At 38.4% G+C, this 25,466-nt stretch overlaps 1 protein-coding gene across 4 annotated transcripts in view; it reads right to left on the bottom strand.

Moving 5' to 3' along the window:
* LOC134530045 (zinc finger protein 43-like) overlaps positions 1–24,954 on the bottom strand; it is a 32,833-nt gene extending 7,879 nt beyond the window's left edge. The window contains exons 1-5 of one of the 4 annotated variants that reach the window (XM_063364583.1): positions 24,794–24,952; positions 22,638–22,774; positions 16,895–17,059; positions 4,890–5,030; positions 4,163–4,521 (exon numbers count right to left, since the gene is read on the bottom strand). In XM_063364583.1, coding sequence (XP_063220653.1) covers positions 4,163–4,521; positions 4,890–5,030; positions 16,895–17,044 — 650 coding nt within the window. In that variant the 5' untranslated portion in view covers positions 17,045–17,059; positions 22,638–22,774; positions 24,794–24,952. Of the gene's footprint in view, positions 1–4,162; positions 4,522–4,889; positions 5,031–16,894; positions 17,060–22,637; positions 22,775–24,793 lie in introns of all 4 variants that reach the window. The other 3 variants (XM_063364582.1, XM_063364584.1, XM_063364585.1) reach the window with 3 other exon arrangements.
* Positions 24,955–25,466: the final 512 nt, after the last annotated feature.

Below are 25,466 nucleotides of genomic sequence, written 5' to 3'. Positions count from 1 at the left end.
TAATATTTAAATTTGATGTTCGATTTTAATTTTTATCACAATTTTTTTATTAAAAGTTTTATCAATTTATTTCTTTATTTTGTAAATATTAAATAATACATACAGATAGTTGACCTCAATTATATTGGAGCACTTGAATAAGTATAAAGGCACAATTTTTTTTACTAATATTTACGAATAGTAAATACAGTAGGGCCCCGGTTATCCGAGCCCCGACTAACCGAGTTCCGGTTTAACCGAGGCGCAAAAAAAAAAATTAAAAAATATATTTATTTAAGACGGTGCCATGGATGCCGGGCGCCCGGCGACAATGTTTGTACTCTGTACAGTACTGTAGCGAGCGAGCGGTGGAGTGGGGTGACCGCTGCTACTGTGCCAAGGTCATTGCCACCCCCCTCGCTCTCCCACCACACTGCACGTACGTAGTCTAAAGCGCTTTGGCTGAGTCAGTGTCTTCTCACAGTCTTGGTTGGTGTTAGTCCCGCTGTTACTCGAACGGTATTCTGACATTTTGTGCTGTGTTACTGTGGTGTTTTCATTATGAGCTCTTCACGTAAAAGAACTGTTGTGAGTTTAGAGACTAAACTAAAGGCTATTAAAAGACTAGACAATGGGAAACGATAAAAAGAGTGGCTGCAGATTTAGGTGTTGGTGAGGTAACGGTTGGTGATTGGAGAAGAAAACGGGCTGATATTGAAAAGTGGTGTTTGCAAAAGGACAACGAAAATGACAGCAAACGAAAAACAATGAAAACTGGTGAGTTTGAAAAAACATCAAGTGCCCTTTTTATGTGGTTTACCCAATTACGGAGCAAAGGAAGTCCCGTCAATGGGCCTTTGTTACAAGAAAAAGCTAGTGAATTCCACAACAAGTTTAAAGATGGAGAAGAGGAGTTTACTGCAAGCAGAGGATGGCTGCATCGCTGGAAAACCAGGTATGGAATTAGAGAGCTTAATATTTCAGGCGAAAAACTATCATCCGATCATGAAATTGTTGTATCGTTCAAGGACCAGTTTAAAGCTTTGATTGACCAGGAAAATTTGTCGCTTCAGCAGATTTTTAATTGTGATGAAACGGGATTAAATTACCGTATGCTTCCAACAAAAACACTTGCCTCCAAACAAGAAGCTTCTGCTCCGGGGTTCAAGAAATCAAAAGACAGAGTTACACTTTTGGCTTGTTCAAATGCTACCGGAGACTGAAACTAAAGTTATTGCTCATAGGGAAATCTGCTAAGCCTAGAGCGTTTAAAAACATTTCCATTTCTAGCCTCCCCGTTTTGTACAAAAACCAAAAAAGTGCTTGGATGGATTCCAAAATTTTCAAAGAGTGGTTTTTTGATAGCTATGTGCCTCAAGTCGAAAAATATTTGGCAGAAAACAATCTCCCTCGCAAAGCTCTTATGCTTATGGACAATTGTCCTGCTCATCCCGACACGGAAGAAATGGTTTCTGGCGAAATCAAGACAATGTTTTTGCCCCCTAACGTAACCCCACTTCTCCAGCCCATGGACCAAGGGGTGTTGGAAAACCTTAAGAGAAATTATAAAAGAAGACTTTTAAAACTGCTCATAAAGGAAATTGATGAAGGAAACAAAGTTTTGCATACTCTAAAAGCCATCACAATGAAAGATGTTGTATACATGACAGCCGAGTCCTGGGAGGAAGTTAAAAGCTCTACCCTTGAAAGATCCTGGAGAAAGCTGTATAGTGTTGATGTTCAAGAAGCCGCAACCTCGGAAAATGAAAATGCTGATGACTCTATCGTAAGCCTGGTGCAAAGAATCCCATCTGACAAGGCTATTACTACAGACGACGTGGAAGAATGGATTAATGCGGACGAACAATATGAAGTCACAGATGACATGATTGTCGAGACAGTCAATGATGAGACACAAAATGCCGAAGAGGTGAGCGATGAAGATGAGCCGATGGAACAGACTGAAAATAAAATAAGTCACGCCGAGGGCTTCAAAGCCATACAAAGTGCTATAGACTATTTGGAGCAACAGGCAGAAACAACTTCGACGGATCTTCTGCTGCTTCGTTGACTTCGAGAAACAGCTGCAAAGAAGCAGGCCAGTTCAGTAAAGCAGAAAACTCTGATGAACTTTTTCAAGAAGTAGGCTTAGTTTTAAAGTTAAATTTTTATTGATAAAGTACTGTACAGTACCAGTACAAAACTGTTTTTGATACTGTTATTAAGTGTGTTATTCTTAAGTGTATATTTTCATATTTACCATTGACCTTGTTTTATATTTATAGGCTGGATTTTATTAACTAAAACTGTATTTTTAGTGGGTTTCATAATAAAGTGAACTTAATATGTTACTGTAATTAAATTTTACGTCTTTATTTATTACTGTATCAACCCCAAAATGTCTTTGTAACGCCCGTAACACAGACCAGCGGCCCAAAACGCACACGCTATCATTGATTTCAATGGCGGCACGGGACGCTCTCGTTCGCCGCTCTGTCTGCCCGTGTTATCCGAGTTTCTGGTTATCCGAGGGTCCTCTGGTCCACATTAGCTCGGATAATCGGGGCTCTACTGTAATATTAATCAAAATATTCAATTTAAATCACTACTGAATATAATTTATTAGCACATACATAATTCACACTTGTATGAAACTAAAACACGTGTTGTGAATGTAGAAACTAGAAACATATGGAAAAATATTATAAATACGAAAAAAGTGATCAGAAGCGACGAGCGTGCCAACATGCGTGACTAATAGAGGTTCTATTTCTATTTTGTTGGTAGCTTTTTTTCGAGACTTAGTGAGCGATTTAGCGGGCAGCTTCAACCTGTTAATTTTGTGTTACAGTGATGTGTGCGCATCTTAAAATTTCACTCTCATCATTTTTTCATAACGCGCCTAAAGAATTATAACTTCAAAAATCCGATTGCATGATCAGGTGTTTCCGACAAGCGAGCCAGAGAAGATGCTGGAACACGTTATAGAGCTGATGCGTCTATATCTACGCCACGCCACCCACCAGACGGCCGAGGAGTTACTCTGCACGCACGTGCCGTGGAATACGACTACAACATTTTTCCATTGCAATACATTAGAGCTGGATGGGATAGAAATTTTTTGGAAAAGAAAAAGAAATAAAAGGGAGGCAATAATTACTTCTTTCCATTTGGTGATTTTACGTGAACATAAGCCAATATTGTTGTTAAACTATTTTATTGCGGAAGTGTACACGACCATGTGTCAATATTATTGTTAAACTATTTTCCAAGAAAGCACTGCACTTCACAGTAAGTACTATTTATATATGCACGTGCGTACACACGTACACGTTCACACACACACACAGATAGAGAGAGAGAGAGAGAGAGACACACACACACACACACACATAAAATTGTTAATACCTACACTGTTTTTAGTATTTTAAACTCAAAACTATAAATGGTGGCATATAATCATTCACAGGTATAATCTTTAACAAGCATTCCTACATTACTACACATTGCATACAATGATTATGCTCCAAAAACAGTATAAATTGACAAAGTTCCGTACCAAATGACGTGTTTGCAACAAATAATGGCGGCCAGTCTCGCAGGAAAGCGAAAGGATACTGAAGTATAGTTAGGGATGCATGGCTCCAATTTGGTAGTTTTAGAGCCAGAAATAGATAAAAGAGAATAGTAGAAAAGAGAAATGTAAGTGAAAACACACCAAGCGAACTGCCAGGACACTGCAGACTTGCAGAAGTACTCGTGACGGAGATCAGGGAAATACTTAGTGCTACCTGAAGGACAGAGCTGAATTCGCGAAAGGGTGGCATGACACAGAGTTCACTAGACACAGGAAATACTACGGACAGCACTGACGAAACACGAACGTGAACTACCAACACCTAGTGATATGAAACATATCACTGAAGAAAACCTAATTAAAAGTTTCAGATCAAAAGGCTTGAAGTAACAAAATGTAAATATCTAACATGTTGAATTCCTACACATAGTGCAATTTTCATAGTTCATGTTTATTAAGTGTAAAAGTAAGATTTCACTGTAATCTCACTCTGCCCTTGAGAGCTTTTATACCTTGGTGTCCTTAATTAGAAGCAAAATGACATAACTGGTCTTTACTGAGGTGAAGAGTTTGTAGGAAGGAACATCACGATGGCAGAGCACTTACCCGAGAGCGAGGCGGGCGTGCTGCAGCTTGTGGGTGTACACACGGCTGCCCTGCGGCACCATCTCGCCGCACACCTCGCACAGCTGGGTCGCGTCACGGTGCTTCCAGGCGTGCCAGTACAGCCCGCTGAGGCGACCGTACACCTTGCCACACCGGCGGCACACGTGCCGGCGGCCACGGTGCATGTTGCGGCGGTGGCTCAGGTACGCCGGCGGCCTAGCTGCGGTGCGTGGCCCGTCTTGTCTCACCGCGGCCACCCCCATGCCACAGTCCTCAACGTGCTCTCCCTCCACCAGCTGCAGCAGCTGGGACCGCCCATCCTGGGCCACGTACTGCAGGTACTGCGCCCCAGCCGCCACCTGCCAGTCCATCAGCTCAATACATCCCAGGTCATTTCATTTACACCATACGTACCACCTCTTGCGGGAAATACTTAGTTTATTTGCCTCCTCCAACCCTTCTGGCCCTTCCTTCCTCACATCTCCCAACCCTCATCCTTCTGTGTCACCTCCGACCCTTCTTTCCCTGCCCCGTTCGACCACTCCCAGCCCAGTCCGAGACAGTGAAGGGATCAGTCCAGCAGCAACAATGATGTAAATTATATTGAGATTAGGCTCGGAATGCGTTAACCAGGTGGTAGTGATCATACCTGTGAGTTTCTATCACTATTACTCTTTTTCTTTTACAGCTGTAATTTCTTACATAATAGCAAAAACAAATATATTACCTGTACGTAAGGTATGTTGCCTAACAAATTCTTCAACACTTCATCAGCATTCAAACATGTTTTTACAATATTGTGGCAAATATCCAACTTTTCAAGGCAAACCTCACAAATCTTTGTTGGTAATACATCATCAGCCGTAACCTGCCAACAAAATAATTAACATTTAGGGAACAATTTTCTATACTTGTATTGAAATGCATTTAGTAAATAAAAGTAAATAAAACTGACACTTTCTAACTATGTTTGTTCTGAAGTCTCATTTTCCGATAGCAATTCTTGATTCCCTGACACCACCCCTGATACCTAACACCTTAAATAACGATTATAACAAAAACCAATATTTAAAAATAAATTTTTCAAGTGATTTTCTAATACCTTGTGACTTGCAGAGAGCTTTATACCTGCTTGTAGCAATCCCCTCATGTTAAATGGTTTAACTGTTTATTATGTTGTTTCATTATGTTCAGTATATTGGTTAGATGTGCTGATATAATTTTTATAACAGCTTTTTATTTCTTTTAAGAAGTACTCCTATTTAATTTGCCATGTGTTTTATAATCATAACTTACATTATTTCATGGAGGTATTAGTCTATGGAGTGGCTGTCTGTTTTGAAGTTGAAATCAACTGGTTAGAAATTGGGTAGCCAAACAACTTGTAGCTGTATAAAGTCTAATATGCTAAAAATTTATTCAATAGCTCGAAAAGAATTCACTAGGAAGAATTGTAAAGATGCCATCATTTAATGAATATCACTAAACAAACATAATACGAACACACATGCAAGAAAGTAGGGTTAAACTTCCTTATAACCAAAAATTGTTTTGCTATGCAGAAGGGAAAGGGGGAGGGGGTTAGAGGTCGTTCTCATTTTGACTTCAATTATTAACATGGTAAAGATTGTATACACCAACTCCCTTACTCTTACCTCCATGTTTAAAACACGAGGAAGGTCACTGTTTAGGTGAGATTTCGACAAAATAAACCCCTAAACCAAAAATTAAGGTGGCGCGCAAGTAGTATCGGATAATTACCTGTAAGTATTTTATGCCAGTTTCTCTTTTCTATGGTTTGAATAATAATGGTGGTGTGCGAGTTGAGAGGAAAATATAGAAAAATAGATAAAGAGAATGATATAGAGAAAGATAGAAAAAGCCAGAGTAATGGAGTGAGAGAGGGGGACTATACAGAGTGATTGAGATATATATAGAGAGAGGTATAGGGACAGAGAGATATAGAAATATATAATTATATATAGATGTATAGATTAAAATAAATTTAAGTATATACACATATATACATAGATGAGATAGATATACAGAGAAATGAAAATAAAGTATTAGAGATGTAGAGACAGAGGTAATAAAGCTGTATTTATATAAATAGACATACATATAGTTATAAGATATTTGAATATATAGTGAGATAAAGAGATATATAGATAGAACTAGAGAGATAGAGAGATGGAATGATATGAAGAGATAAATAGAAAGAGAAATAGATAGATATACATTGTGTGTGTTCAAAATTAAAAAAATTACAAAAAATAATTAAAATGTCAAGGCAACACATGTAACAAATTTAATAAATAAATAAAACACAATGGTTTTCTGTTTGCAGATGACCTTAAAATTTCCAGAACTCTTACATCTGCACATGACTATTATTTATTGCAATTGTCACATGGTATAACTAAAATCCGGTTGAACTGAACAACAATAAAACCATTACCATTAATTACACCAGAAATCATACTTCTTATAATTTTATTATGAAATATATAATTATTCTATTAAAAAATCCATACATGTTAGAGATTTGGGAATCTCTCTTGATTCTAAATTATTCTACCCTCATCATATTCATTCTTTAAAAAAAAAGCGAGATTAGAACTATTATAAACCAACCAGTAGTTTATAGTAAATAATAATGTTATTTAATTTCAAAATTAGTAAATATTTATTTGTGAAGTATTGCCACAACTTGTGTTTTGGGGAACTTTCTTCTTTTTCTTTTCATTATACTTCATAGTAACTTTAACAACCATATCTTTGGATTTAAAAATATTTATTTGCCTACTTCCTCTATTCTTGCTTTTGAATTACAAGGTCGATGGAGAATTTTTATTAGGAATGGTGAATTCGAACGGCGAGCATGAAAGAAAATGATAAGCAGCAAACTTGACTGAGACTTCGAGAAATGTACGAATCTAAAATTTATATAAAACTTATAGTTCATCGCTGTCAATATTCGTCAAGTACATAATCGTCATCGAATGTATTCAAGAAATACTTAGTCGTCATCGAAGATAGACCAGAACTACATAGTGGTCGTCAAAGATAGTCAAGAATTACATATGCATCATCGAGGATAGTAAATCGCTGCATCATTGTCAAGAATGTGAACGACTGCCCTTCGTCGTCATCAAGAATAGCCGGTTTGGAGACCCATCAACTAACAGTCGCTGTCCACATCGGGACCTGTACCACATCCAGCTGTACACACTGAGGGCCGCTGTTCCTGTGGAGTCATCATCAGGAAGATCGAGAACTAGGACATCACTACGTCAGTACGAACGTAGTTACTGAGATCCGCAGTTCACGGTATAGTTGAAATACCATATCTTAAGGTGGTATTGTCCTTAACTTGCGGCATATTCTGAGGTAACTATGAACTACGAGAAAATTTTACATCTTTCCAACTCCACAAGCTTATAATTAGTAGCAGTACATAACCCGACAGCAGTGTATTAATCTTATGTCTGATTCACCTACTTACACCCATATAACCTGAGATACTAACCGAAGAGTCCCGATTGAGCTAAAATAAGTTAAAACTTTACTACATTTGAATATAGCAATATTTGTAATATCAAGTTTCAAGATGATATTGCAATATAAATATTAAATTTTATTTGAAGAGGTGTCCTATTACACAGGTTGTGCAATATTAATCTTTTAAACCATTCTACTGAATATACTAGTTATTCTTGTAAAAATTCCAATTAGAATGTTGTAATGTGAAAACAATATCATTTCCAGTAATATAACTATTCATATTACAACAGTGAATCGTTTGCGTTATCATTGAAATTGGAGTAAAAATTAAGATTAATGATAAGTATAATTTTGTGTTTATAAATAACACAGTGGATCACCTTAACGTAAAGTGTTACTGATTGTTATTGATTCACCACCAATAATCATAAACATATACTCAGAGATCATATATGTTCTTTAGAGTTTCTCAAATTTGGTATTATCCAAATTACTTTCTTTGTTGGTCTGCCAATAACCGGGCTAGTCAGATTGAAATAGGCGATCACAAAGAAATTTGTCTACCCAACGCGGGGCCGATCATATCCGACTACTTAACATAGAACTGAATAAATCACAGTACACAAAGTACAGTCGAGGAATTACTGTTTAACAACCTAGAATCAGAATCAGACATAATAAACATGTCAGAAAACGACGAGACTGCTACCTACTTCCTAAGACGGAGAAACAATGGAGGGGAAGGTGGAGAACAGAACTCGGATACTGCTAGCACAGCTGGTCCGCAGGAGGAAATCGCAGCAGTTAATATTCAGGTTAGTAGCAACATACAAACCGAACGTTCTATTTCCATAGAGAATACAAATACTGCTAACGCGACAGATAACACAGAGTATTCGGGAAATAACACACTTCTAAGTCATGGTTTGGAACAAATGTTACAACGAATGTTCCGAGATCAAAGCGAACAACTTTCCCGCAAAACCGAACAGCTTGCACGTGAAAACAGGGAACACGCTGAACTAGCACGTGAAAACACACGTGAAAACAGGGAACACGCTGAACAACTATCACGTGAAAACACACGTGAAAACAGGGAACACACAGAACAGTTAGCAGAAAGATTATCAGAACGTATTGATCAGGTAAACGACAGGCTTACAGATGTAATACACCAGTTCAATACTACGATGCATGAGACAGACACAGAAATACGAAATGTCAGTGAATTGGTTAGAGTAAAATTCACGAGTGTAGATGAACAAATAGCAGATATTCAACAAAAACTTGTAGGTACTGAAACTAGTTGTCATGATATTGCTAAGAACACTACACAAGAAACAATCACACAACATACACGAGAGATTGAAACGAGAATCACGAAAATGGCTACTGAATCACAACTACACAAAGTAATTACGTCTGACGAATTTAGGATGGTGAACCAGAGGATAGACGGTTTAGAAAATCGAGTACAGAATATTACGACACAAACAACAGATGTACCAATTACTAATTCTAATACATCGATTCCGGTAGAGTCGTGTATTAATAACACAACGATCCCAATACAGACGGAGAATTCGAGCAACGATGCACGATGTAGAACACTATATACTACAGAGGGACAACAGATGATTATGATTGATTCTACTACAGCATTTAATCATACCGCACGACACTGGGCTGAGGAAAAACCTGTATTCGCAGCCAAGATAAGTGAAAATCCACGAAAGTTCTTAAAATCATTCGAAGAGTACGTTTCGCGATTCAATTTAACTGATAGCGAAAAATTGAAATGCGTGAGCAGTAGTTTAAAAAACACCGCATACTATTGGTGGGAGATGCATCAACACACCATAAATTCATACGAACAGTTTAAACAACTATTCTTGCAGCAGTACTGGAATTCTAAAATTCAAGGAAATTTGCGTCCCACACTGCAAGGAGAGAAATTTGACCCTAGAAAGAATAGATCACTGGAGTCACATTTGAGTGAAATGTTTGAACGATCTAGATATTTGGATGTCGAAATGTGTGACAGTGAATTTATTGCTATGATACTTGGGCAATTACCGATGGGATACCAATTGCATATGTCAGGATATAATTTTGAAAATATCTCTGATTTCCGCGAGCAACTAATCACATATGATCGATTGGATCGGCAAAGTAGATGGAATACGAATGTTCGTGAGGACCACGATAGGGCGAACCACCCTAAGACTACACCATTATACCAGCCATGGAATCAACGTAAAAATGACAATAACCACGAAAATCACACACGGAATACACCCCGTATCAATACTTTTATATGGCGAGGTAATAAATCAAAGAAGTACAAAAATCACTGGTATGATAATAACAACCGAAATTCACAACAAAGAGAATGGCGTTCAAATTACTTAGAAGGAGGAAATGCAGGTTATTCATGGAAATATCGTAACACTGATAACAGATACTATGACGAACATAAGAGAAATCATAATGAATATTACCAACACTACCCGTTAGCGGAATCGCAGCAGAACGAAAATATTTCGTCACCACACAGAGAAATTCAGCAATCATTTGCAAACGAAAAACCATCACAAAGATACTACGAGGTGCGAAATGAAAATCGATCACCAAAACATTCTTACAACAGTCCAGATATGAATGCAATTAATATAAATCAATGTAGTCAAGTACCTAAAATTAATACTCAAGTGTATACATCTGGGGGTAACATGATACCAATAACATGTACCAGCGCGGGTGATACACAAATGTTAACAACGCCGCAATCCACTACATATTTTCCACGACGAGAACCGATTTCTGCGGACACATATTACTCAAATTCACGGGAAACAGCAGCATCACCCGGGAATAATACTCAACGTGGTCTACCCCTTGAAGATGTAGTACGCACAAATACGTTAAACTAGCTGAGATCGGTAGTGACCGTTCCTGCTTACCGAAAACTAGTAATGAAAAAGGGACGAACATAAATTTCACACTGAAACATGTGTATAACATACAAATATCAGACAATGAACGCAAATTTTTGACCGAAGATAAAGAGACAATTAATGAAAGCCAAGAAGCATATTGTCCCGAGTTTCATTTACGCATATGCGGAATACTAACACCTGTATTATTAGATAGCGGGGCGGAGATTAGCTGTATCAGCGAGAACCTATACAACGACTTGCTGCAGTCCGGATATGAGTTACCTATGATGCCTGTATCGACAATAAAAATACTTGGAGCTACGTCACAATTGAGTTCAGTCGTAAACAAACAAGTATTAATAACTATTGACGGCCTCGGAAAAACTAAATATGCATATGTACTTGTAGTTAAAGGACTTGCAAAACCTGTTATACTAGGAACAGAGTTTCTCACTACTTATAGCATAATTTTAGACTTTGGAGGTTGGCTAGTCACGGCCAACGATAGTATTACACCTAATACCGCAGTGAAATGGCAAATATCAGACAAAACTATTAATTTGCTACAACAGAGCTTGCAAAAGAGTCATGTTTTTAGTTTTTCAAGTCAAGATTCGCTGATTGCCACTGTAGAAGATCTTGAGTCTACTGTTACAGGAATTAATACTATTTCAGACAAACAACGACATGAATTGCTTCAATTATTGATGAATCATCGAGTAGTATTTTCCGACAAACCAGGTCGTAACACACTATATGAAGCTAAAATTATTATTACACCTGGCGAGCCGTTCCATAGAAAGTCATATCCTATTCCAGCCAAGTATTTAGCTGAAGCGGAAGAATACTTGAAATTAATGTTGGAGTGGCATATACATAGTTAAACGAGAGTCGAGTCCTTACGCTAATCCAATGGTGTGTGTCAGAAAAAAAAATGGTAGTGTACGTTTGTGTCTGGATGCACGTGAAATAAATAAAATTACTGTTAGAAATCGTGAAAGCCCTAGAAATACTAGTGACATTCTAAGGTTATACCAAGGAGTGAAGTATTTAACTACCATGGACTTATCAGCTGGATATTGGCAGATACCTTTAAGAAAAGATTCACAACAGTATACAGCATTTTTATTTAAGAACCAGCAATATGTTTTCCAGATGATGCCTTTTGGACTTTGCAACGCAGTCACTGAATTTACGCGCTGCCTAGATGCAACATTAGGACCCGAATGTAGCCATTTTGCTCGAGCATATGTCGATGACATCCTTGTTATGTCCAACACTTTTGAGGAACATATACGACATCTAGACATAGTTATTTCAAAATTAGGCCGAGCAGGAATGACAGTGAAACTGAAGAAGTCAAAGTTTTGTAGAGATGAACTACCATTTCTAGGCCACATTCTTACCCCGTCAGGCATAAGAACAGCTCCAGACAAGTTGAATGCTATAACCCATTTTCCTACTCCACGAAATGTTAAACAACTTCGAGCTTTTCTGGGAGTAATTGGGTTCTACAGAAATTATTCTGATCAGATAGCTCGCGTGGCATTACCCTTATTCCAGTTACTAAAAAAAGGACATTTTTGGTATTGGTCAGAAATTGAACAAAGAGCGTTTGAAGCATTGAAATCAATATTTTTAGAGGAACACGTAATACATCATCCAGTGCAAGGACGAACATTTATGTTGTACACTGACGCATCGGCTTAAGCATTAGGCGTCAAGTTAGCGCAATGTGATGACGGAGGTATCGAGAAAACAGTAGCCATGGCCAGCAGAACAATGAATGCCGCGGAAAGAAACTACACCGTTACTGAAAAAGAGGCTTTAGCAATTGTCTGGTCTCTACAGAAATTCCGGGATTTATTGTTAGGAGAAAATATAAAACTAATGACCGATCACCAGGCATTAACATGTTTAAAGGCTGGTAAAACTTTTGGAAGTCGCCTCACTAGATGGTGTCTACTGATACAGGAGTATGACCTCACTATACATCATGTGAAGGGACAGGATAATCTCGCTGCGGATTACTTAAGCCGAGCACCCGATGTGTCTAACGAACCGTTCACAAACAACAAAAATTCCAGAGAGTTCTTAATAGCGAAAACTATCACCATCACCATAGAGAATAATGTCAGGTTAAGAGAGTTATTTGCAAACCTACAAACTACTCAACTAAACGATGAATTTTGTACAAAATTCGCAGGAAATTAACAGAACTGCCACCGGAACACAAAGTACATAAAATGTATTGCATTTCAGATGAAGATATATTATTTATATATCATGTATCAAAATCCCCATTAGATAACCACTGGAAGCCGATTATACCGTTAGAAATACAAGAAAAGGTTATTAAGGAAATACATGAAACTCTTGGCCATATAGGTTCAGTAAAAATTGACGAGGCTTTGCGTCGCCAAGTTTATTGGAACAACATGTCACGATCAATTCGAAAATTTGTCACGAGTTGTGACTTGTGTCAAAAGGCAAAACCTACTCAAGGACATTTAGAGGGAATCTATCAGCCGATTTTACCAGACAAGCTTTTGCAATTAGTATCCGCAGATCTGTTTGGACCTCTTCCAACTTCTAAAGTCGGAGTACAACATATACTAGTTTTCATGGATATTTTCTCTAAGTATACCAAATTGTATGCTATAGTAAACGCTAATGCCAAAACAGTGTTTGCAAAAGCTAAATCTTTTATAGATCAAGTGGGTAAACCAGACTGTATTATTACAGATAAAGCATCGCAATTTACTAGTAAACTGTGGCAACAAGGTTTACGAAACTTAGGGGTAATTCCAACCACATCATCAGTTCGCCATCCCCAGAGCAACCCGGTGGAGCGGCAGATGAGAAATTTGGGAAACATCCTTAGAATTTATTGCCACCACTCACAACAAAGTTGGAGGGATTACATTCCGTTCATAGAATTTATTTTCAACCATACTATACATTCATCTACAGGACTGACTCCTAACGAGATTTTAACTACAAAAAAATCTAACGCTTTACCGGAAGTATTTTTACCCGATTTAGACAAAAGTCAAAGTTCTAACTTAGCCGGATTGTATGAAGAAGATCTCAGATTACAGTTAGAGAACTTTGTAAAGGCTCGATTACATGCGGCTGCGGAAAAACGAATACGCAATCAAAAGCGAAAGAAAATTGTGAGTTTAAATATTAATGATCTTGTGCTGAAAAAGGCCAATCCCATTAGTCAATTTTGGGAGAAACTTACTAAAACGTTATTCTTACTTTACGAGGGTCCTTATAGAGTATGTGGAAAGGTTAACGAAAATTGTTATATTTTGCAGACAATAGACAGTGAAGAAATAGTGGGTAGATACAACATCACACAACTACGGCCATATCGTCAGGCTACTCTATGAAATACGTACTATGAATACTCTACAGCATCTATGACCAACTTAAGACTAGACAAACAAAATATTTTATTTAGTAGTTATAAGTACTTCATTTGCAGACAGTTATTGTGTGACTCATAGCAAACTATGTCGTTAGTTCGCAGATTAATTATTATAGTGTCTACTGAGTCAGAGTATCAGTACAGACATAAGTTTTTTTGTTGCCTTAGGCATAGTCGACGAGATATTTTAAGTCTACTGAGCTAAATGCCAGTATGGACTAGGTAATGTATGTAGGCAGTGTATGCATTCTCTTCGACGTTATTGTTCTCACTTCTATGGATGGTGTAGTGAGCATTTGAATTAGTCTGAACTGTGAATAGTAGCACAATGCTGCAAGTTATGTTTACAAATGAAGGTGATTGAAATTTATTGATTATATTATGTCAAGGTCTTAGATGAAGTTACAACTGATAGCTAGAGTAAAAATATGAGTATCAGGTAGGAAACGAAGCCCTGGTTGATTAAATGTTATATATCTATATCTCCCAAACATATTGATAGCTGAATATATACTATCTATTTGATCTGCAATCAAACTTTAGAACCTTACCCATGATCTGTTTGCACACTCTATGTAAATATGGCACTTCTTCTAATTTTAATTCATGGAAAGACGAGATTATTTTTCTAGATATGTTATTTTACACAAAACAGAACTTATATGATACCAGTAGTAAATTGTTAACTAGGTATTTACATTAAAAAAAATTCTAAACACATAGGAAGTTTTAGAAAAGGTATTAATTTAAGAAAAATATATATATCTTGTAAACCATGTACAATACGAGATTAATGTCAACGACACTAACCACACCAGATATAACATATACGCAAGATTATATTGTGGATCGACTTTGGACTTCATAGATGTATGTGTGATAATTGTATATGAAGAATGTTTTTTGTTTGTTTTAAGAAGTTAAATGTTGAACTGTTTTTTTCTTAATATCGAACTTTATACGATATGACAAACTTATCACTTGTGCATGTTTAAGTATGATGGATGATACTAACAGTGATGTTTTGTTTGCTTATTATGCATATTTGTCACATTTATGTTTAGATTTTAGTTTTCGTGTATATGACATGGTGCAAGTAAGTGTATCAATTTTATATGTTATTTAATTTTAATAGTTGACTAATCTCATGAAAATTTATGTACAGATTGCACATAACTGTTATAATTTAGTTTAACAAATTTTAATTAATTTGGTAAAGATGATCACTGTTATTTAGTGACACTAAATAGAACCCGCAATCATCTTTGGAGCGGCATTCTATAAACCAACCAGTAGTTTATAGTAATTAATAATGTTATTTAATTTCAAATTTGTATATATTTATTTGTGAAGTATTGCCACAACTTGTGTTTTGGGGAACTTTCTTCTTTTTCTTTTCATTATACTTCATAGTAACTTTTAACAACCATATCTTTGGATTTAAAAATATTTATTTGCCTACTTCCTCTATTCTTGCTTTTGAATTACAAGGTCGATGGAGAATTTTTATTAGGAATGGTGAATTCGAACGGCGAGCATGAAAGAAAATGATAAGCAGCAAACTTGACTGAGACTTCGAGAAATGTACGAATCTAAAATTTATATAAAACTTATAGTTCATCGCTGTCAATATTCGTCAAGAACTACATAATCGTCATCGAATGTATTCAAGAAATACTTAGTCGTCATCGAAGATAGACCAGAACTACATAGTCGTCGTCAAAGATAGTCAAGAACTACATATACGTCATCGAGGATAGTAAATCGCTGCATCATTGTCAAGAATGTGAACGACTGCCCTTCGTCGTCATCAAGAATAGCCGGTTTGGAGACCCATCAACTAACAGTCGCTGTCCACATCGGGACCTGTACCACATCCAGCTGTACACACTGAGGGTCGCTGTTCCTGTGGAGTCATCATCAGGAAGATCGAGAACTAGGACATCACTACGTCAGTACGAATGTAGTTACTGAGATCCGCAGTTCACGGTATAGTTGAAATACCATATCTTAAGGTGGTATTGTCCTTAACTTGCGGCATATTCTGAGGTAACTATGAACTACGAGAAAATTTTACATCTTTCCAACTCCACAAGCTTATAATTAGTAGCAGTACATAACCCGACAGCAGTGTATCAATCTTATGTCTGATTCACCTACTTACACCCATATAACCTGAGATACTAACCGAAGAGTCCCGATTGAGCTAAAATAAGTTAAAACTTTACTACATTTGAATATAGCAATATTTGTAATATCAAGTTTCAAGATGATATTGCAATATAAATATTAAATTTTATTTGAAGAGGTGTCCTATTACACAGGTTGTGCAATATTAATCTTTTAAACCATTCTACTGAATATACTAGTTATAGTTGTAAAAATTCCAATTAGAATGTTGTAATGTGAAAACAATATCATTTCCAGTAATATAACTATTCATATTACAACAGTGAATCGTTTGCGTTATCATTGAAATTGGAGTAAAAATTAAGATTAATGATAAGTATAATTTTGTGTTTATAAATAACACAGTGGATCACCTTAACGTAAAGTGTTACTGATTGTTATTGATTCACCACCAATAATCACAAACATATACTCAAAGATCATATATGTTCTTTAGAGTTTCTCAAATTTGGTATTAACCAAATTACTTTCATTGTTGGTCTGCCAATAACCGGGCTAGTCAGATTGAAATAGGCGATCACACTATTGCACTAGTTGAATATATACGTTTAACCTGGTATGTAAACTAAAAGGTTCAGGCTGACAGGTGAAACACAACTTGCAGCACCAAAACTCTGCCATAGCAAAACATAAGATAATGCAGGAGCAAGCAATGCAACCCACCATGATAGGAAGGTGTGTGTGTATCTTCGCTACCACCTCAGTCTTCAAGGCATCTTCCGAAAAGAGAGGCAGCAGGCGTTCGCTGTAGCCAGCACAGATCCTGCACACACGCTCCAGCCATGCCTCTGGCGGTACCAGCAGCTGGTACATGCTTGTGCCCACGTCCTGTAACAACACCAAGGGTCACTGTAGCCAGCACAGATCCTGCACACACGCTGCAGCCATGCCCCTGGCTGTACCAGCAGCTGGTACATGCTTGTGCCCACGTCCTGTAACAACACCCAGGGTCACTGTAGCCAGCACAGATCCTGCACACACGCTCCAGCCATGCCTCTGGCTGTACCAGCAGCTGGTACATGCTTGTGATCACGTCCTGCAACAACACACAGGTCACTGTAGCCAGCACAGATCCTGCACACACGCTCCAGCCATGCCTCTGGCTGTACCAGCAGCTGGTACATGCTTGTGCCCACATCCTGTAACAACACCCAGGGTCACTGTAGCAAGCACAGACCTGCACACACGCTCCAGCCATGCCTCTGGCTGTACCAGCAGCTGGTACATGCTTGTGCCCACGTCCTGTAACAACACCCAGGGTCACTGTAGCCAGCACAGATCCTGCACACACGCTCCAGCCATGCCTCTGGCGGTACCAGCAGCTGGTACATGCTTGTGCCCACGTCCTGTAACAACACCCAGGGTCACTGTAGCCAGCACAGACCTGCACACACGCTCCAGCCATGCCCCTGGCTGTACCAGCAGCTGGTACATGCTTGTGCCCACGTCCTGTAACAACACCCAGGGTCACTGTAGCCAGCACAGATCCTGCACACACGCTCCAGCCATGCCTCTGGCGGTACCAGCAGCTGGTACATGCTTGTTCCCACGTCCTGTAACAACACCCAGGGTCTCTGTAGCCAGCACAGATCCTGCACACACGCTCCAGCCATGCCTCTGGCTGTACCAGCAGCTGGTACATGCTTGTGCCCACGTCCTGCAACAACACCCAGGGTCACTGTAGCCAGCACAGATCCTGCACACACGCTCCAGCCATGCCCCTGGCTGTACCAGCAGCTGGTACATGCTTGTGCCCACGTCCTGTAACAACACCCAGGGTCTCTGTAGCCAGCACAGATCCTGCACACACGCTCCAGCCATGCCTCTGGCTGTACCAGCAGCTGGTACATGCTTGTGCCCACGTCCTGCAACAACACACAGGTCACTGTAACCAGCACAGATCCTGCACACATGCTCCAGCCATGCCTCTGGCTGTACCAGCAGCTGGTACATGCTTGTGCCCACGTCCTGTAACAACACCCAGGGTCACTGTAGCCAGCACAGATCCTGCACACATGCTCCAGCCATGCCTCTGGCTGTACCAGCAGCTGGTACATGCTTGTGCCCACGTCCTGTAACAACACCCAGGGTCACTGTAGCCAGCACAGATCCTGCACACACGCTCCAGCCATGCCTCTGGCGGTACCATCAGCTGGTACATGCTTGTGCCCTCGTCCTGCAACAACACACAGGGTCACTGTAGCCAGCACAGATACTATTACTGTATTTTATCGCATAATCGTTGTTGCGCATAATCATCACACCGGTATTTTAGGGTGTCAATATTTGGAGAAAACAAATTCTCGCATAAAGGTCGCATGATGTGTTTGGTTCTGCTGTTAGATTCCATGCACTTTGTGTCTGTAGTTTTCCAGTATAAAACAATGTATTTTAAAGTTGTAATCTAATACTAATTCAGATACCACCACTTACTTATTTAATTAACAGAACTGGAAAGTTGTCTGATGTGTACATTTTTTTAAAAGAAGTTTTTAAATCTGATACAAAAAATCCAACGCTAGTAGTTGGCATCATTCATGTTTGGTTATGTTGATCCCGTATAGAGCATGCGCAAGTAGTTGAATATAGATATCAATAGCTCGCCAAATGCATGCAATGCGCACGTTCTGGCTAGTGCCGAGTTAACTACATTTGAGAGCTCGGAATCTTTCGTAGTAAGTGTGTACTATAATGTTAGTTATGCTTTAGTACCAGCTGACGTTCGGGTCACATTTTATTTTTTCTATTTAAAGTTGAACAAAATATTTTTGGTGCATGACTTTGTAATGACTACGTCATGTACTTTGAGTTCGGCGCGGCGTAGTTGTCACTCCTCCTACCCATTCCCCCTCCTTTCCCCTTTAGATACGTCATGATTCCTTCTCCTTCCAACTGGTAATTGATCCCTCACCCTTCAGGTTTACTGTGCTTGCGCTGTTCCCCTTCTGGGGCGCGGTATTCGAGGATTTTCGGCGCTGGGTCTCGAGGCCTGTTTAGCTGTAGCTACCGACAGGGTCGGGTTACTTTGCATTTTAGCAGCATGTAGTTCCTTTGGTAACTCTTTAAGTCAGTTAGGGGTACGGTGCTGGCGAGCTCTCGACATGGTAAGCTTCTTCGCGGAACTTGAGTTTGTGTGCTTGGGCACCAACAGGTTGTGGCCCTGTTATTAACGTCAGGTGATCGTTATGTAGCTTTTTGAAATTTCTTCTAAATTATTTGTTTCGGCTTGCCACTTGGAAATTACGTTTGGAATTCTGCAGTAGGGTAACCAAGTCAAGTAGTCTCGTGGTACGTACGGTTTTGTAGTTAAATAATTTTTCAATTTCTTTCTCTTTTTTTTTTTGGTGTAACTGTATCTTGCTTTGCCATTTCTAATTTGTTGTCTGGTCTACGTTAATAGTTTAAGCCGTTTGAGGCATGAGGTGCTGTATCTATTTGACTCTTTCTCTTTTTGTCATTCACAGCTGGCTAGCTTTGCTTTGCGAGAGTCCGATTGCGGGACTTGATAATAATAATAATAATAATAATAATAATAATAATAATAATAATAATAATAATAGTTGCATGTTATACTTATAATTTTTGTACAAGTATTGAATGTTACAGTTACAGTATTATTCAGTATTATCAGTATTATATGTGAATTATTCAACTATGTATTTTGTGAAAGAAACTATTTGTATCTATTTATAATGTAGGTACCTATTTACAGTTGAAAGGATAGTAACTAAAGGAGACTTAAAGATAAAATTTAATTTTGCTTGTACCTACAATAACACACCTCTAGTAGCGATTTCTAATCCAGCTTAGGACTGTCATTTGTTTTCAGGTACATATTTTGTGAGGGTACTTTTTATAGTTTATCCATGCGTGGGTTGGAGGTTATTTGCTGATCTGCAACAAGTACCCTTCAACTTATTAAATTCTTTGGCGTGCTTTTGTATATTCTTCTTTTTATTTAAACGTACTTTCCATAAATAGGTTTTGTTTTTATGAATAACTTTACTTAACAAAAAAGGCTTTTCTTGCATAAAAATTACACCCGACTTTTCAAACTTGATTGTAGTATAAAATGTGTAACAATTATGCGATAAAACATGGTATTTCAAATTAGCCTAGCTGCTATTATCTGCTCATGTTTTGCTGGAATTGAAACAGATTCACCAAATACCGCTTACATTGCAGGCACTACTAATTGGTTGGGAGTAAACCAAGTCATCAGTCGGTTTGTGCCTGATGACGGGAACAGATGTCAGTTCCCAAAACATCACAGGAAATTTTCTATGTTTGTAAGTGCTATCGTAGTCGTGTTGTCCAGGTTTGTTGTCTGCCGGCATTTCATGTCTCGTCATTGTTAGTCCACTGTGTTCGTCTGTGTTCCATGATGCAAGTTCCTTCAATGGAATTCTTGTGCTGTGATATTTATACACGTTTTCCGTGCTGTCATCGTTGAGTTGTCCACAATACTTGTTTAGTTTCATCATTGGTTCTGTTGTCTGACATCAGCTGATTCATTCTTGTTTTCTGGGAATTTTTAATCCTCTTTTTTTTTTTTTTTTTTTTAATTTTTCCATGACAAACAGTGCGAAACTGCAATGGTGTGTGTCCAAAAAAACTGTATTAAATCAAAATTTTTTAAGTACATTGCATTTATCATATTTTGTAAACATGCACACATTTTATTTGTGTCAGTGCAAAGATGTCACATCTAAAATAATTATAAATGATGGCTCTAGCTTCGAGTGCTCAAACTTATGGAAAATGGGAAGTACAGTATGATTTGAGAGTTCTGTGGACAGAAGCATTGTTGCTTCTTAAATGAGAAATGTTTTTATGCTTACTATAACAACTGTGACAAGTCTGAAACATAATTTTGTGAAGAAATATGCAGGTGTTAATAACATGTTGGTTGTTATTTTTAATTATTTGCTGTAACTCAAGTTATTTTTCAGGCTTAATTAATTTAAACTCTTCCACAGAGTATGTTTCACCTTATAAGCAGTCAATTGTGACTACTGAGTTGGCTCGCATTTCTATTTTTTTAATAGCACACCATTTATTATTATTATTATTATTATTATTTATTGAAAGATTCAATGTGCAAGCCTCAGCCATGTACAGTTAACGTGTAAAGATAAATAAAAACAGGCTCTTTTTGTCCCACGATTTGCCGGATTTGTTCTACCAAAAGAATTTTAAAAAATATTTATTTTTTATTTTTAAAACCGTGGCAACACACTTCTCAGTCACATCTTGTATGTGTGTTATATGTAAATTGTTAACAATTTCAAAAAGCCATGATGTTGCAAATGTATAATTATAATTTAACATACTTGTTCGACTAAAACATTGTGAATAAACCTGCTGTTCACGTCAAAATATGCTTATAAAGTAGTGGGGATAACAATACCTATGCTTCATGTTGTTTTTGCAGACAAATATGTGGCTATTTGTAAATGCAATTCAAAATAAATTAAAAGAAGCTGATTGCTTTATTTTTTTGACAGAAATACTGTTTGCATTGACAAGTAATGATTTGATGTTGTGTTAGCATCAAGGTCATTAGAGGCGAATGAGTGGGAAATGGCGAGATGGAGCAGCGATAGCACGCACTGGGTGGGAAACAGACGTACCTTGGGAAAACCTACTGGTTTGCAGCAACTTCCAACATTTTTCCCAATTCTGAAAAATCCAGTTTACAACCAGTGTTTTAGGTGAGACAAGTAATATGACCTCTTAACCATCATGCCTCTTTATGTTAACATGACACAGATGAGCAATGTGTTAGTGTCAAAGCTCTTGTGGGTGGAATCATCAAGACTAAAATCATGACAGCCTGCCAAAATTTTGTATGATTAAAGCATGCTTAACAGTCTGTCATTGCTACTCACTGCAGTTAAGATGTTTATTTTTAATGTAATTCAGTGCTGTTTGCAAGCGCTTGATCAGTTAAACTCAATTAAGCTTCCCGTTATAAAAAAAACATGCAAACAAAACATGCAGTTATACCAAAATTCAAACAATGTAATTAATTATTTAAAGTTCCTGGTGGCCAAATTAAAAAAAAAAAAACATTATGACAACCATGGGCTGGGCCCCTCAAAGAGCCGCTTCCCCCACCCCCTTCCTCCTCTGCAAGCCCTGTGCATACGTGCACACGAGCAAGCTTGTTTCGTAGATTTTATTAAGGGATTTGTATCATGTCTTGTTATTTAATTTGTATGATTATGAATAAATCTTTCTTTGTTTAAGGTAAAATTTTGAATAAGATTAAAAATCATTTTGAAGAACAGCAACATCGACTCTGTGCCTCTGGTGTACATCACCCAGTCGTTGACGACCACCAACTAATAGGATCTGCAGTTTAACACAATACATAAACCTTTTGTTTCATCTCAGGGCTTACCTCCGGAAGGCAGACTGCTTCACGTAAGTGTTTAATCCACACATTGGAACTTATCACTAAACACGACAAGACTGCATGGCTTGGATATCACCGAGATTGAGTCAGTGCTCTTGGGCTGTTTTCTTCCATAGAATATTCTGAAATATGTAAAATGGAAGGTGTAAGGATTTGATGCAATTATTAAAGGTGTGTTTCCAAAACCACATTGGAATGTGCGACCGGAACTATGATTATGGGAAGCCATAAGAGTTCACAAGTAATTAACTCGAATTAACTTACTAGGCATGAATAAGGTTGAGAGCACGCCAGGTCTGTGAAAATAACAGGTGGACTAGAGTCTTAGCACTCCAAACAGAACACATCACACCCTAACTTTTTGTCCATTCATCAGTTGAAAGTTAAGCTACTCACAATGATCCATCTCATTCACCTGTCACCCGTCTATGTAACCTGCAGCCAATCAGATGCCTCGGAAAAATCTTACCCTGCTACAACTTTAGACAGACGGACGGATAAAATAACCTTCAAAATGTTAGCAATGATACCTGTTTCCAGCAACATTTACTAACTTAAAAAGTTTTTAAGTATTTAATTTGTTTAACTGCTTCCATATAATGTTATTAACTTATGATTGAACATATTTTTTAACTGAAAATATTGTAATAAATATCACAGAAAAAAATTGAATTTAATGATTTATTAAATGCTTAACTTTCATGATAGTCAATATATCTATTCCAAGTAAATTTCACTAATATAAAGATTTCTAGTCTGTTAGCAGCATTAAAATGGAAAAGTATTTGACGGACGTGCGGATATTTGTGAATGGCTTGGCTTGCTGACGTACTGCCGCCGTTTCTTCATATGCTCGGCCGGGAGCATGTGACAGCGATACCAGGAACTATTATGTTCCCATAACTCACTATGTGGGAAGTCAATTAAAGATTGCGACCCCGTCACTTTATTCGAATCATTAGAAACGACGGCGGTGCGCGAAGTGTGCAATTTTAAGATTAATAGTGGCTCACGGTCCTGCAAGTAGTTAAGTAGCTGTCACTGTGGTGCTTGGCTTTAATTTATTTAGTGTAGATGTCAGGCGGGGGGAAGGTCACCCTTTCCCCCTCAGTTAGGTGGCTAACTGATGTATGGAAGTGTCGTGATGTCTGTATTTAGAGGCATGTAAAGTATTGTGTCAAAAGTGGCCTAGTTAATCTCATTGTGTGTGTGTAGTGTTAAGCTCCAAGGCCGCGCGCGACAGCACAGTGACCCCCCAACAGGTATGTGCCCGGCCAGTCGCCGAGGAGGCATATAATCGTGAAGAGTGTAGAGTTCTGCTGTGGGAAAGAGGTTAGTTAGCAGGCAAACGCGCGGGATTCTGTCAGCCCGCTCCCGCAGACCCCCAGTGCCCCGCGCGATTGCGCCGCCCCCGAAGCTGACTGTTTCTCCAGTCACTCACCGATTCACTCGTTCAGGTGTCTCTCTCCATCAGCCGACGCACCGGGACCTTTCATGCATGGCGCGAGGTTCCGAGGGTCACTACTCCTCTTCCCCTCCTGCCGACGATGTGCAGCTTTAGAAGTGTGTGTAACGCCAGGCTCTCGTCGATTACTGCTGCATCGCCGGCAGTGCCAACACTCCAGGCCCAGCGCGACGTCCAACTGAAGTTCCGCCGTCACTTGATCCTCGGCAAGTCACCAAAGCAACCGCCCCTCCCGCCAGATGGTCCACGAGTTGGTATTTATATTTTTCCAACAAATCCAGCTGCTCATCACAGCTGGACCCCTGTACTCGCCACCGACAGGACGTGTTCGATTGCAGTTGGTCGCTGCCTCTCGACACTCGCCATGCACACAAAATGGTTCACGCACTTTCCGCGCCGTCAGAGGTAATAAACCCCCAGGCAGAGCAGTCAGCTTGTTCCCCAGTGATGTGCACACCACGAGAGCTACCGAGCGAGGCTGACGGACCATTGCGATTCCAGCTTTAAGCTGGGCAAGGTTTTGACTGACGGACGTATGAAATTTTTCGGGCCATCTGACTGGCTACATGTCACATAATTTACACACGAACGGGTGAAGATAATTGTGAGTCAAGCTTAACTGGTAAAATTTCATACAGGGGCTGTATTTATAAGTTAATAGTTTAGAATTACTTACCAATCATCTTAATTATTTCATCTTATAAATAAACAAGTCCTTCCATTAGCAACAAACTAATTTACTTCTTCAAAACAAAATACATTGTGTTTATTTAATTTCTCGACGTCATATATATATAGAGGTTATTAGATAGGTCTGACAATTTACCTTCAATCTCCGTCGGCTTAGTAAAGCCTGCGGCGGCCTGTAAAATAATAGCGCTAGTAGTAGCTAAACCCATTATTAACATTGTGTTAAATAGGAGATTCGTATAAAAATGGATACATTTTTTAAAACTCTCTTTAGTTTTCAATTTCGGTATCAGTTTAGCATTTTTAATTTATTTGGCGTTAATTGCATTGCAAACATGTATAATATTTGGGTAAATATTTTTGTTCATGTGATGTGGAATTGAGCTCTGCGGAAATGGTGGAATTATAGGAGTACAAAGGAGTTGAGAAGGGAGTATACTAAGATAGCAACGTAACATTATATATTTTGTATCAATGTAGATAAGAATTAAGGGTTTTAGTGTTTAATCTTTTGCATAAGGAGGTAGTAGTGTTGTGTTGATTTGCGGTCGCCACGTGGCCGTTTAATTAGAGTAGAAATAAGATCTAAGGTGTAGGATTATCTGTTGGTTATTACAGTAGGATTATATATTATTTAAGTTATTTGGGTAATAGGTTAG

This window comes from Bacillus rossius, chromosome 3 (genome assembly GCF_032445375.1).
Source record: "Bacillus rossius redtenbacheri isolate Brsri chromosome 3, Brsri_v3, whole genome shotgun sequence".
Lineage (NCBI taxonomy): Eukaryota > Metazoa > Arthropoda > Insecta > Phasmatodea > Bacillidae > Bacillus > Bacillus rossius.
Note: the sequence above shows the minus strand (reverse complement) of the source record. Positions and strands in the feature narration are given on the sequence as shown.